Source organism: Molossus molossus, unplaced genomic scaffold (genome assembly GCF_014108415.1).
Source record: "Molossus molossus isolate mMolMol1 unplaced genomic scaffold, mMolMol1.p scaffold_m16_p_13, whole genome shotgun sequence".
Classification (NCBI taxonomy): domain Eukaryota; kingdom Metazoa; phylum Chordata; class Mammalia; order Chiroptera; family Molossidae; genus Molossus; species Molossus molossus.
The window spans coordinates 10,679,380-10,693,824 of NW_023425348.1; the positions used below are offsets into that span (position 1 = coordinate 10,679,380).

Genomic DNA, 14,445 nt, shown 5'->3' on the forward strand with positions numbered 1-14,445 from the left:
GGGCGCCAGTGTCCTCATGGGGACGAGGCGCGTGGGAGAAAGATGGGGAGCTGGAGAGCTGGCTGGCCGCCTCACGCTGGGCCCGAAGCGCCCGGCGGACCGCAGACGAGGCATCAGCAGAGAGACTGAGGCCGCCAGGAGGGGACGCAGGTTGACAGAGAGGTGGCAGAGCCCGGGGCCGGCAAGGGCACAGAGGGGGAAGGAGTGTCCCCAGTGGGACCAGGTGCAAGGAGCATGCTGAGGCCCAGGACATGCAAGCAGCACCGTGGAGAGTGGGGGGCAAAGATGTCAGGGCCCAGTGAGAAGGTGATCCTGTCAGGTGCCCCCTGGGTCTCCAGGCCCCCAGGTAAAGAAAGGTCTTTTTTTAATCCTCACCCGAGGACATTTTTGCATTTATCTTCAGATAGAGCAGGAGGGAGGGAGGGAGGAAGAGAGAAACATCGATGTGAGAGAGACACATCGAGTGGCCGCCACCACACGAGCTCAACCAGGGCCGGGGACAAACTGCAACCGAGGTACATGCCCTTAGCGGGAACTGAACCCGGGACTCTGGTCCGCGAGCCGACGCTCTGACTGCTGAGTTGAACCGGCCAGGGCAAGAAAGGTCTGAACGTAACCAAACGACCAAGCGTCAGAGGGCCAGAGAGGGCCCTTCGGAGCCACGGGTCCCTTCCTGGGGAGACGGGAGATACAAGGTGGTGGAGGAGGCAAGGCCTGCAGGTGTGGGTGCAGGAGATGGGGTTCCCCTCCGGTGCGGGGCAGGGGAGAGCAGGGTCTGGCCAAGCGCCGAGGAGACGGGGAAGGGCAGCTTGAGGCAGTGGAGGGCCTCCTGGTGGCCGGGAGGACTTGGATGGCGCAGAGAAGCCAAGGGAAGGTGGCTTCATCGGGGTCACAGAGACGTCTCGGGGGCCTGGGGAGACACCAGGTTCTCTGGAGATGGGTTTCCGGACCTGGTTCTACCACGTGGCTGGGGCGGCTCCCTGAGCCTGTCTGTATCTTGGTGCGTGCGTGTGTGTGTTGGGGGGCAGGGGGACAGCCCTGTAAGGACAGGGTAGGAAGGTGTGTGAATATGTTCTGGGAAACACAAAGGCCTCTGGGAATGTTCTGTTTCATGCCCACAGGGGGAAGGGCCAGCCTCTGCCAACACTCCTGGGCCCTCAGACCCTGTCTCTGGGCCAATGCCCGCCGCCCCGGGCAGACTCCAGCTCTTGGCCCATTTCCTCCTGGAGGAGAGGAGTTTAGGAGGAGGGGTGGTAGTGTCCTGGGAAGAAGGGGGGGCGGTTAGACACGCCGAGCCCATGTGGAAAGAGCCCAACGTGGTCAGGAGCCAGCCCATCGGTCACAGCTGCCTTGCAGGCCAGGCCCCCCGCTGAGCGCTCAGCTGTAGATGGGGTGACGCCCACTGGCGGGGCAGGTGGAGGCTGCAGCCCATTGTGGGCCCGAGTGCATGCCCGCTGACTCAGCCTGCGTCACGGGGGCCCCCTTGCGTTCTTGTGCTGGCCCCTGGGCTAGAGTCGGGGGGCTGCAGGAGGAGGCAGGGCCAACAGCAAGGGCCCAGGGAAGCCCAGCATCAATGTAGAGGCCAGAAGGCAAAGGCTCGTGTGGCTAAGTCCCAGCCCCAGGACTGGCACAGGGGGCAGCCTGCAGCTCCGTGTGGGGCCTCTGTCTTGATCTTGGGTTGCAGCCTCAGAACTGTCATGCCATGTAAAGTGGGGTGCACGTGCCACCATGGGGTTCAGTGAGGTGCTCCCTAAGATCAAGCACAGTCTAATTCACCCCACATCCTCCTTCGTGACATGGTCTCTGTAACGACGGCTGATGGAATGAACCAGCGGTCAGGGTGGTCCCCTTGCTTGAGGTGCCCAGGCTTCAGGATGGGGGGCTCTCTGCTCTGGGGGGCTCTCTGCTCTGGCTGGGGAGGCAGCGCGCCCTGCGTCAGCCCCTCTGAAGAGCTGGGTACTGGGACAAAGGATATGTTGGGGGCTGGAGGGGGTCTACCTCCCCTTTCTTTAACTCCAGAGTAGAGTTAGAAGTGGGGGACCCGGTCCCCACGCCCACCACTTAGGCATCCATGCTGCCTCCAGCCTGCTGTGAGGCTTTCTGGGCGTCAGGGGGCAGCAGAGGCCCAGTCTTGTTGGCTGCAGGAAGGGCCAGGTGAGACCGGTGCCTGAGACAGGGTGGAGGGAGACGCCCCCTATTTGTGGAGAACCAGGATTCCAGAAGGGAGCCTCTGGGAGCTCCTGCCCCTCCGGCCCAGCCCCAGGGCTCACCCTTGCCGGCAGGCTCTATGATGACCTTGTCGCTGCTGTTGCCCCGGCCGGCGGAGGTCACGGCCGCCACCCACAGCAGGTACTGCTGCCCTCGGTTCAGGTGGGCGATCCGGTAGAAGAGCTGCTCCGGGCTGGTCTCGTACTCGCTGGGGGCCTGCGGGCAGAGGCAGCGAAGTGCTGAGACCCAAGGCCCTCGGCCTCCAGCCTCCAGCTCCGGCCTGTCCCTGGGGCCCTGGCTCAGAGGAGGCGGTGGCGTGGGGGGCCGTGGAAGGGGAGGCAGGATCCTGCCCCTCTGCCCTTTCTGGCTTTGGAGAAACGAAGAGCACTGGACTGGGCCCTGGGCGCGCACGGGCCAGCCCTGGGGTGTCGCCAGGTGAGCCTCTGCTCACCTCTGCCTCATCCACGTGCTGGCAACGGTGGCTGAGGCCAGGGACGGGAGGGCTTTGGCTGAGAGCTAGAGGGAGTTGGGAGAAGGGAGAACAGAGGAGGGAGGGTCCCAGGGAAGGCGCGAGGAACCGGTCTCTGGAAGACGCTAAATGATGCGTTTGACTCACTAGGGTAGTAGCAGGCTTCCCGGCCTGTCCCCACTGAGAGCCACCTCCCAGCCCTGACATCTAATTACCACCCCTTCATCCTGCAGGAAGCCAGCCCATCCCGGGGACGAGGGGGCGGGAGAGGGAACTAGGGGAGCTTCCCCGGGCAACACTTTATTAATGATTATTAGCAGTGCAGTTCCTGTATGTATTTGTAGGCTATAGACAGCCATGCATTTTCTTTTTTTAAGCAAATGACAGTTTTGACAAGTTGCCAACCAAACAATATCAGATCCCAGCGGTTTTACCAGTTGCTTTGATGAAAAGATTACGTTGCCGTGGAAACCAGAGGCTCAGATATTGAAATGAATTTGAGAAGGAGCGTTTGAAAGCGCTCTGCACACCTCCTGTCAGCCTCTTCCCGGTGCCGCGGACGGGGCGGTGCCCCCTTCGTCTTATTTTTTGGGGGGCCGCAGGGGAGGAAAAGGACAGCACTGGGGCCTCTTTGAAACCAGGGCGGAAGCCTGGGGAGGGGGAGCCCCGGGAGCAGATGGGGGCCCCGAGGCCGGAGGGAGCTCAGAGTCAGTTATCTCTGCAGCCGCGAGATCGCGCACACGCTCACACACAGCCGCGTGGACACTTCGGGTGCCGAGGGGCAGACCTCCAGGTGGACGGAGGGTCACAGAGGCACATTCCTCGTGCCCCAGGGAGGGCTGAGGGGCCCATGACTTAGAACAGGAGACAATGTTTGTTTGGCCCCAGGCTGTCTGCAGGGAGATGTCAGGAGGAGGCTCAGGCATTTCTCAACACGCAGAGCTCCTGGGGGACCCCTCTTCCTGCCGCCCTCGTGGGCATCTGGCCTGGAACCAGGAGGCCCTGCGGGGATGGGTGCGGAGCCACCCGGGGCCCTGGCAGCTGGGGGACGTGCGCACATCTGTGGTTCATATCTGTGCAAGAGGTAGGGTGGCTCAGTGGTGGCCGTGCCTGCCCGCCCTTCGTACTAGGCGTCTGATTCAAAGCGTCTCTGGTCCTGGGGCCTCAGTTTTCTCTGCCGCAAGTAGATGCAGTTCTGTCTACCCCGGGGGTGCGGAGAGGCGCAGACGAGGCAGGGGTCGCGAGTCATTGGTAAACTGGGCTGTGTTCTCCGGGCTCAGCTTTCTGAGACAGTGGAGGGGAGCGTGTGCGCGTGTGCGTGTGCACGTGCGCGTGTGTGTGTGCGTGCATGTGCCAGTGTGTGCCACAGTGCATATTTCTCTCTACCTGGGGAGGAAAGGTGTGGCTCCCTCTCGAAGGTACAGCATCGTGCCCAGCCTTTTTTCACTTTGGACTCCCCAAGAATCTGCTGAAATCACTTTAAAAACATGCCCTGGTCGGTTTGGCTCAGAGGTGAGAGCGTCGGCCTGCGGTCCTGAGAGACCCGGGTTCGGTTCCCGCTAAGGGCACGTACCTCGGTTGCAGTTTGTCCCCGGCCCTGGTTGGTCGTGCGGGTGGCAGCCACTCGATGTGTCCCTTTCACGTCGATGTTTCTCTCTCTCTCTCTCTCCCTCCCACTCTATCTGAACAAAATATCGAAAAATGTCCTTGGGTGAGGATAAAAACAAAAAAACACACAACCATACTCCCAAGTCAAGTTCCAGTGGATCGGAGGTTTAAAAAAAAACAAGTAAAACTATAAAAGAAGAAAGTATAAGTAAATAACTATCTTCCTAATCACAAAAGTAAAGGCAAAAATTATCAATGAAAATGATTTATAAATTTGAATTATATAAAAAGAACACCCAGCCCTGGCAGGTTTGGCTCAGCGGATGGAGTGTCGGCCTGCGGTCCGGAGAGACCCAGGTTCGGTTCCTGCTAAGGGCATGGACCTCGGTTGCTGTTTGTCCCCGGCCCCAGTTGGGGCTGTGTGGGTGGCAACCACTTGATGTGTCTCTCTCACATCAATGTTTCTCTCTCTCCCCACACTCTCCTTCCCACTCTATCTGAAGATAGATGGAAAAATGTCCTTGGGTGAGGATAATTAAAAAAATAAAAATAAATAAATAAAAGAACACCCAAAGTAGAAAGGCAATGAACTGGCAAATACTTGCAACCTATTTGTAAAAAAAAAAGCTTATTATTCTTAATATGTAAAGAGTACTCACAAATCAATAAGGAAAAAAACCCCCAAAATATGAGCCACCCAAATAACAAATAAACAAGGGTTATGAATTGACAATTATCTATAGATGGAAAAAAACCCACCAATAAAAATATATAACAATAATCAACCTAACTAGTCATTAAATTTTTTTTTAAATACTTAAAAAAAAAATCCAACTGGCAGCAATAAAAAATATAGGATCCCTTGGATTAACATGGACACAAGGAACAAGGATGTACGTAGCATGTTAGCGGAAGCACAAATTGGTGACAACTTCCTGAAGGGCAATTTGCAAATGTGCACGCGAACCGTAAGAATACTCGTTGTGGCCTATGGAGTCTCACAGAACTTTACGAAACGACAAATCATGTGTCTAGCGACATTTATGAAGAATGCTCAGCGAAGCATTATTTATCATGGTGACCATTGGAAAACAGATGAATATAGAATCACGGGGGGAGAGGTTACACAGATTGTGCACACACAGGCATTCAAGGGCATATTTAAAAAATATGTGCTGGTGTGGGAAGTGCCCACGTATATTATATGAAAAACCATGATCTCGCTTGTAAGTGGAATCTAATGAAGAAAATAAACTGATGAACAGAACAGAACCAGAGGCATAGACACCTGGGACAGACTGACAGCTGTCGGAGGGGAGGTGGGTGGCAGAGACCGGATGAAAGACGGTAAGGAGATGAGCCAAAGGACATTTCTGAATGGCCCAGGGACAGACAACTGTAGTGAAGGCTGGGGGGTGGGGTGGAGGAGTAGTTGGATGGATATGGGCACTGGGGGTGAATAGTGGGGACATCTGTAATAGTGTCAACAATAAAACAAAACAAATAAATAAAATTATATTTCAATAGGAAAAAAAAAAAAACCTATCCCAAACCCTTAATATATGTACAGATCAAACACTGGGAGTCTACATACGGAAACATCATCAGTGTTTACCTTTAGGCAAAGAGAGTACAAGTAATTTTTACTTGCCTTTCTAGTCTTTTATATATTTACAGAACTTTCCACGATAAATTGCATTATTGTTAGTTTAAAAAAGTCCTCACCCGAGGATATTTTCCCATTTATCTTGAGATAGAGTGGGAGAAAGGGAGAGAGAGAGAAACATCGATGAGAGAGACACACCGAAATGGTTGCCTCCCGCACGACCCGACCAGGGCCGGGGATGAACCACAGCCGAGGGACATGCCCCGGCCAGAATCGAACCGCGACTCCTTGGTCTGCGGGCTGAGGCTCTAACCACTGAGGCAAACCGGCCAGGGCTGCATTGTTTTGATAAGTAGAGAAAAACCACACGTTTGGAAGCGTCTGGTCGGGTCCTATGAGACTCACTGCACTCGGGCTGTGTCCAGGGCCGCATGCGGTTTCCCACGATGCTCAGGGTTCTGCACACATGTTCGCACACTCACACCCACATTCTGCGCTGTCACGTGTACGCAGGTGTGCCCTCACCCCACCACTCACTCCTGGGGCTCACCCACGAACGAATGTGCAATGCAGTTGTTTGGACTTTGTGCAAAACGATAACATCACAAATCACGTACGGCAGTTAGGTCCCTGGGTCCCTCCCTAAGCCTTGTCCATACCCTGAAATGGGGCTGAAGTCTCATCACACTGGTGTCCCTGGCCCCTTGTGTGACACTGTCCAGCGGGAAGTCTTCCCACGAGAGAGGAGGTTCCTACATGCTCAGGAAGAGGACAGAGGGGGTCCCAGGGTCCCCAGCAGCGGGAGGAAGAAATGGGGACCAGGAGCTCCTCTCTGTGTCCTGGGAGGGGGTCCCCAGCGGGTGAACTGGGACTCCTAAAGCCCGAGCCGGCGAGGAGGTTGGGCTCCTGGGCACCACCCCTCGACAGTCTTCACGTCAGAGGAGGAAGTGACGGCCAGCGCCGGAGCCGGGGACTCGGTCCGTGAAGAACCCTTGCCCAGTGTCTGAGGCTTGACAACCGCCAGGCTGCAGGCGTGTGACAGTGGTGTCCCAGGCACAGTGTTTGCAGCTGGGGCCCAAAGATGCTGCCCTTGCCACCCAGGGCCCCACAGAACAGCGACCTGCCGTCAACGCTCACAGCGTATGACACGGGGAAGAACTCCCGCCGCGGGGACCAGCACGGGCAGAGGGGGGCCGTGTGCCAAGACGCCGAGGTGCCAGTAACAGTGACGAGCCTCGTGTGAGGAGAGCCCGGAATGTGTGGGTGTGAAGGGGGCAGAGGAAACAGGGGCGGAAGACAGGGCCGCAGACGCTGACGGGAAAATGGGCACAGGCGCCCAACAAGGGCGGGGTGTGCTCCACCCGCCACCCTCAGACCCCACGACCCCACAGTCCCTCTGCCAGCGACGCGTCCAGCGGGACACGCGAGCCGGGACACCTCCAGGCCGCTCAGAGCCACCCTCGGGCAGCTCCAAACCGACGGCCCGAGTGCCCGTCGACGCACCATCACTTGTAACACGTGTGTGCACCGGAGACTACACAGAGGTCAGAGTGCGTGACCTACGACCACACAACCGTGGGGGGGAGGTTCACAGATTCAAACTAACGTCCAGCGAAAGAAGCCAGACGATGGTGTGACTCTGTTGGTGCCGCGTCCACGCCAAGGCCACACGGATCGGGTCAGGACAGGGTCAGCCTGCCGGGGAGGGTGCGATGGGAGGAGCAGGGGGGTCTTCGGGTCGCGCTGCCCTGTGCCTGCTCCGGGCGCTGCCTGCCTGTGCGGGGCCGTCCCTGGAGCTGCCCAGTAGGACCCGCGCGCCTCTGTGCCTGGGGGCAGGGCCGTGGGGACCGGGAGCAGCGGGGGGTGTCACTGGAAAGACTTCTGTGGGCTTTCCCTGTGGGACAGAGCTCGGGCCGCAGGGGCGGGCACTGGGCCCCCCTCACAGGGGGTCAAAGGCCCACAGCAAAGCACGGGCAGAGGAGAGGCTGACACGGGTCCTGAGTGATTGCAGGACCGCGCCCCGGCTGCCGGGAGCTCCTGTGGGGGTGCCTGGGCTGCGTCACTGCAGGGGCTGGCGCAGGGAGGAGCGGCTCCTTCGCCTCTGGCGCCCCGCACCCCACTCCCTCGCGCATCTCCTGGGCGGCCCTGGCACCCCTCTCGTGGGCACCCTGGGCTCCCCCGACCGAAGCCTCCCGAGGGTGGGCGTCTGCACCGGCTCCACGGCCAGAGCAGGGCTCCGGAGTAGTCACCTTGCAGCTCAGTGACTGCAGACGGGGCGCAGGGAAGGATGCTTATTATGGGGTGTGGGTGCCTATCCCCTTGCACCCCCTCATCCTCTCCTTTCCCTGGCCCCCTCTTACCTTCTCAGACTTCAGTGGGAGGGCAGGGGCTAGTGCTGTGCCGCAGCCTGGGGCCCCCCCGTCTCCATTCCAGGGTTTGGGCGCACACGGCCATCTCTCAGTCCCCCTCCTCGGCTAGGCCCCCGCCCCAGCCCAGAGAGATGCCTGCCACCTCTCAGCTGTCCTCTGCCTTTTCTCCCCCCTTCATCTGGCTCCATGCTGAGGGGGCCACTCAGGGCAGAGCCCCAGCCGCCCTCCGAGCCCAGGCCGACCATGGAGAGACCAGGGACCCGCCGGCGCCCAGCCAGCCGGCAGCGCGGGGCCTGCTGGGGTTTGCTTGGCCAGTCACACCAGGAGAGCCAAGGCCCGGGCCCCTTGCTGGGCCTGACTCAAAGGAGCATCCTGGGGCCGTGACAACCTGGCTGCCCCGGGAGCAGAGGACTGACGCCAGAGGACATCAGGTAGGGCTTCGGCCACTGTGTGACCGGTGCCGTTGCTGTCTCTGGGTCCAGGGAGCGAAGCAGACACGCAGCCCCAGGGTTTGGCCTGGGAGCCAGCCAATTTACAGGGTACTTGTCCTTCCTCCTGTCCCCTGCATCCTTCAGCCCAGGCCCACTTACCGGCTGGCCAGACCCGGGACTGGAGCAGAAGATGGTGTACTTGCGGATCACCCCGTTGGGCTTGGCTGGGGGGAGCCAAGACACCACCACGCTGCTGGCGGACGACGGCACCGCTTTGATGCCCGCGGGGGGACCTGGAACTGAGCAAGGAGAAGACAAGGTCAGTTGAGAGGAGGAAGGAGCACGGCCTTTGGGAAAGAATGACATGATGGGAGAGTGAGGCAGATCAATCTGGGAGAACTTCCTGGAAGAGGTATCCTTGAGCTACAGTTCAGAGGGGGGAGGGTCCAGCATGGCAAACAGGTGGGAGAAGAAAGTCGGTCATTTCAGGCCTGTAACAAGGTCTCTGGCTGAGGCATTGGGAGTGGCCAGCTTCAGTTGTTTGGCAGGAACTAAAGATTTAGGACTCACAGGAGAGAAATAAAATCCATGAGGTCAAGATGGGTAGGTAACTTCGGTCTCGCCTCCTCCCACAACCACATCAAAATGACAACTAAACCGCAGAACAACCATCATCCAGAACCGCCTGACACCGAGCTGAGTGGAAGTCCTACAGCTACGAGATTAAAGCAGCAGCCACACGAGACTAGTAGGAGGGGCGGAGGCAGATGGGCTGGTTCCACACCCACGTGTGACGAATAAAAATCAGGAGGACACCTCAGCTGGGAAGGTCCTCCCTGAGGACTGAGGGGTCCCCGTCCCACACCAGGCCCCAGCTCAGGGTTCCAGTGCCAGGAAGAGAGTCCCCATCATTTGTGGCTGTAAAACCAGCAGGAACTGAGGGAGGCTGAGGCTGCTGGAGCCCCAGGCAGTCCTCTTAAAGGGCCCGCTCAGGGACTTACTTGGACCCACTCATTCTGGTCTCCAGTGTGGGGGAGGCCACTTGAAAGTCACCAGAGACATACAGGGAAGAACTGAGTAGTTTGACATTGGGGCGAGGGCTGGACAGACATGCTGGCGGAGGCCCTTGTGCCTTTGGTGAGCCCCTCCCCCACGGGGCAGTCAGATATGTATCATATCTGGGACTCCAGCAACCTGGCTCACACTGTTTGTCCCACCCTGGTGATTCCAAGGTCCTGACCCACCCGACCTTCAGCCCACCCAAGCTGTTTCCAGTGGCTTTATTGTAGGATTGGCCTGTCTTGGCTCCTGCTTCAGATTTTCCTAAATTCTCTCAAAGACATAGCATCTGGCCTCAGTGAGCCCCGTGCCTTTTGCTAAGTGCCCCCAGGCCCGGCACTAGGAGCAGCCAGCCTTGGTTCACAGCTTGGTCTTGTATGGGCACCTCCAAGTCCAGCACAAGAAGCACCATCTGCAGATCTCTTTACAGCTTATGCCTGGTGGCCCCGGGTAGAACACAGGCAGTGGTTGACCTTGGCCTGCATCTCCTGGGAGGCCCCAGAGCCAGCACACCCAGTGGACAGCTTCAGACCATGTTGGAGCATCACCACCCAACCACCTCCACAAACGACACACTCAAGGAGCGGACCCAGTGGATACCAGAGCCCTGCTGAAGTAAGTCTTGCTCTGTGTGGTGGGCCCTGCACAGCTGGTCCTCCAAGATGGTCAGAGGTCAGTGGGCACAGCCAGTCCTTGCAGCTGATCAGCCTGCGTAAATCCATCCCATTGACATGCCAACAGCTATCAAGACTCAATTACAACAGAAGGGTGTACAGTCCACATGAAGGGTGCTCCTCAAGGGCCCATCTGGGGCGGTCAGGGAGGCTGTGCCACTGGACCCTACAGGACACCTACTACAATAGGCCACCCTAGGAAGCCTAGGAGACATAGCAACTCTACCTAATACATAGAAACAAACACAAGGAGGCAGCCAAAATGAGGAGACAAAGAAACATGTCCCAAATGAAAGAACACAACAAAACTACAGGAAAATAACTAAATGAAAGAGAGATAAGCAATCTAACAGATGCAGTGTTCAAAACACTGATTATAAGGATGCTCAATGAATTTAGCGAGGACGTCAAGAGCATAAAACAGGACCAGTCAAAAATGAAGGATGTACTAACTGAAATAAAGAATAATTTACAGGGAATCAATAGTAGAGCAGGTGAAGCTGAGAAGCAAACCATTGATTTGGAATATAAGGAAGCAAAAACTCAACCAGAACAACAAAAAGAAAAAAGAATCCAGAATAATGATAGTGTAGGGAGTCTGTGGGACAACTTCAAGCATACCAACATTCGCATCATGGGGGTGTCAAAAGGAGAAGAGACAGAGCAAGAAATTGAAAACCTATTTGAAAAAATAATGACAGAAAAATTCCCTAACTTGGTGAAGGAAACAGACATACAAGTCCAGGAAGCACAGAGAGTCCCAAACAAGATGAACCTAAAGAGGTCCGCACCAAAACACATCATAATTAAAATGCAAAAGATTCAAGACAAGGAGAGAATCTTAAAAGCAGCAAGAGAAGAGCAGTTAATTACCTACAAGGGAGCTCCCATAAGACTGTCAGCTGATTTCTCAAAAGAAACTTTGCAGGCTGGAAAGGCAAGGCAAGAGATATTCAAAGTGATGAAAAGCAAGAACCTACAACTAAGATGACTCTATCCTGCAAAGCTGTCATTTAGAACCAATGGACATATCAAGCGTTTCCCAGACAAGAAAAAGCTAAAGGAGTTCATCATCACCAAACCAATATTATGCAAAATATTGAAGGGTCTTCTCAAAGAAGAAGATGATCAAAAATATAAACTATAAAATGGCAATAAATACATATCTATCAATCATTGAATCTAAAAACAAAATCAACAGCAAAACAGAAACACTCATAGATACAGAGAACTTTTTATTGGCTGCCAGATGGGAGGGGGCTGAGGGATGGGTGAAAAAGGTGAGGGGATTAAGAAGTACAAATTGGTTGTTAGACTGATGAACCTCAAAAGGAAGGGGGGGGGGTTGGGGCAGGATGAGATAAACCAAAGGACTTATATGCATAACCAATGGACACAGACAATAGTGTGGGGAAGGTAGGAGGGGGCAGGAGTGGGGAGGAGGGGGTCAATGAGGGGGAAAAAGGGGGATATTTGTAATACATTCAACAATACAGATAAGTTTAAAGAAAAGAACCCCATGAGGAATTCATCTTGATTCCTATGACCCTGGCCTGCCCCCTGCCCCGCTCCCTGCCCCGCCCCGTGCCCCAGCGCTCTACTGACTAATAACTTGTATTTAGGCCAAACAAATACACTGGGCAGTCAGCTCTTCCTGGCCACTGCGCAACTAGAAGCTGGTGCTCCAGAGATCCACAGAGTGGGCCTCCTCTTGACGGTCAGGGGCTGTGGTCAGCCAGTGGATGACTGTGTCTCCCGCCGGGGGCCCAGGGCACTGCCTTCAGCTGCTGGCTAGGCCCTTTCTGTTCTCAGGAGGGAAAGTCTACTTTAGAATTGGCTGGGAAATCCACCTTAAGTGATCTTGATTCATATAGACTCTGACCTTCCCCTGCCCCCATTCCAGGCCTGCCTGGCCTGGCTGGGAGCCTGGAAGCTTCCTGTTCTCAGCCCACACTGTCCTTCATCTCTCAGGGTACTGTTGTGTGTCTTTCTTCCCTCCTGGGAGCTTTTCACTCCACTGAGGATAGTGATGGTATCTTACTCAACCCATTTTAGCTCTCTGAGTCTCAGTTTCCCCATCTATACAATGGGCATAATAATGGCCACATTCAAGCTTTGTAGGGAGAATTAGTGGTAATTAAAATAAAGCACCTTGCACAGTGCCCGACACATAGAAGACACTCGATAAATGACAACCATGATGATTTTCGGATTCCCTCTCCCGACTCTCAGCTTCTAGCAGCTACCTCATTTTTTTTTTTTTTTTAACTCTAGTAAGTGGTCAACAATTCTAGGTTAAATAAAATAACTAGATGCAGTGTCATCACTCACAGGGGCCTGAGCTCAGAGGCTGATGCTTGTCCTGGACTCCACGCTCCCTCACCACGGCCACAGTCCTGCCAGCCCACCTCTGCCGGCGTCTCTGCAGGCGTGGAGCCCAGAGCTCTATGGGTGGCCTCGGGGCAAGTGTGCCAACGGCAGTGCCTGCACCTGCTCATCCTGGCACACCCTCTCAGCGTTGTCGACACCTCCCGCTACGGTTGCGACTTTGCTATGTATCTTCTAGTTCTGCCAGTTTTGCTTTTATGTATTTTGAGGTTATGTTAGTAGGTGCATACAGGTTTAGAACTGTTTTATTTGCCTAGTACATGGAGTCTTTTATCAGAACAAAGTATCCTTCTTTATCCCTAACAACACTTTTCCCCCATAGCTCTACTCTGTCTGACAGGAATATTCCAGTTTTCTCTTAGACAGTTTTGCATGGTATGCCTTTTATCCTTTTATTATTATTGTTGTTTTTTATCCTCACCCGAAGATATTTTTCTATTTATCTGCAGATAGAGTGGGAGGGAGATAGAGGGAGAAAGGAAGAGAGAGAGAAACATCGACATGAGAGGGACACCTTGACTGGTTGCCACCCACACAACCCCGACCAGGGCCGGGGACGAACTGCAACCGAGGTACATGCCCTTGACCAGAATTGAACCCAAGACTCATTGGTCTGCAGGCCGACGCTCTACTGCTGAGCCAAATTAGCCAGGGCTATTCTTTTTTTTTTAATTTAAAAAATATGTGTTAAATGTATCGGGGTGACATTGGTTAATAAAATTATATAGATTTCAAGTGTACAATTCTGTAATATGTCATCTGTATATTGTATTGTGTATTCACCACCTAAAGTCAGGAAAGTCTCCCCTTTACTCTCTTCTACCTGCTCCTAGCCCCTTTTCCCTCTGGTAATCACCGTACTGTTGTCTATGAGGTGGTTTTTCTTTTCTTAGCTTAATCCCTTCAACTACTTCACCCAGCCCTCCAACCCCCCTCCCCTCTGACAGCTGTAGTTTGTTCTCTGTATCTGAGTCTGTTTCTATTTTGTTAGTTTCTTTTGTTCATTAGATTCCATATATAAGTGAAATCATATGGAATTTGTCTTTCTCTGACTGGCTTGTTTCACTTAGCATAATATTCTCCGGTCCATCCATGCTGTTGCAAAAGGTAAGGTTTCCTTCTTTTTTACAGCTGCATAGTACTCCATTGTGTACATGTACCACAGCTTTTTTATCCTCATCTGCTGATGGACACTTGGGCTTGCCAATCTTGGCTATAGTAAAGAACACTGCACTGAACATGGGAGTGCACATATTCTTTCAAATTAGTGTTCTGGGTTTCTTTGGATGTATTCCCAGAAGTGGAATCACCAGGTCATAGGCAGTTTCATTTTAAATTTTTTGAGGAAACTCCATACTGTTTTCCGCAGTGGCTGCACCAGTCTGCATTCCCACCAGCAGTGCCTTTTCTCCACATCCTCACCAACACTTGTTGATTTATTGATGATAGCCATTCTGACAGTTGCGAGGTGATAACTCATTGTGGTTTTAATTTGCATTTCTCTGATGATTAGTGACATTGAGCATCTTTTCATATATTTATTGGCCATTGACACTTTTGAGAAGTGTCTATTAAGGTCCTTTGCCCAGTTTTTTTTTTTTTTTTCAGGTTTTAAAACTTTTTATTTGCATAT

The 14,445-nt window shown here is 54.2% G+C and overlaps 1 protein-coding gene across 1 annotated transcript in view; it reads right to left on the reverse strand.

The window, feature by feature from the left end:
- Positions 1–14,445, reverse strand: part of DSCAML1 (DS cell adhesion molecule like 1) — a 357,347-nt gene that overhangs the window by 14,333 nt on the left and 328,569 nt on the right. The window contains exons 20-21 of the mRNA XM_036257909.1: positions 8,851–8,990; positions 2,271–2,424 (exon numbers count right to left, since the gene is read on the reverse strand). Of these exons, the coding sequence (XP_036113802.1) occupies positions 2,271–2,424; positions 8,851–8,990 (294 nt within the window). The remainder of the gene's footprint in view (positions 1–2,270; positions 2,425–8,850; positions 8,991–14,445) is intronic.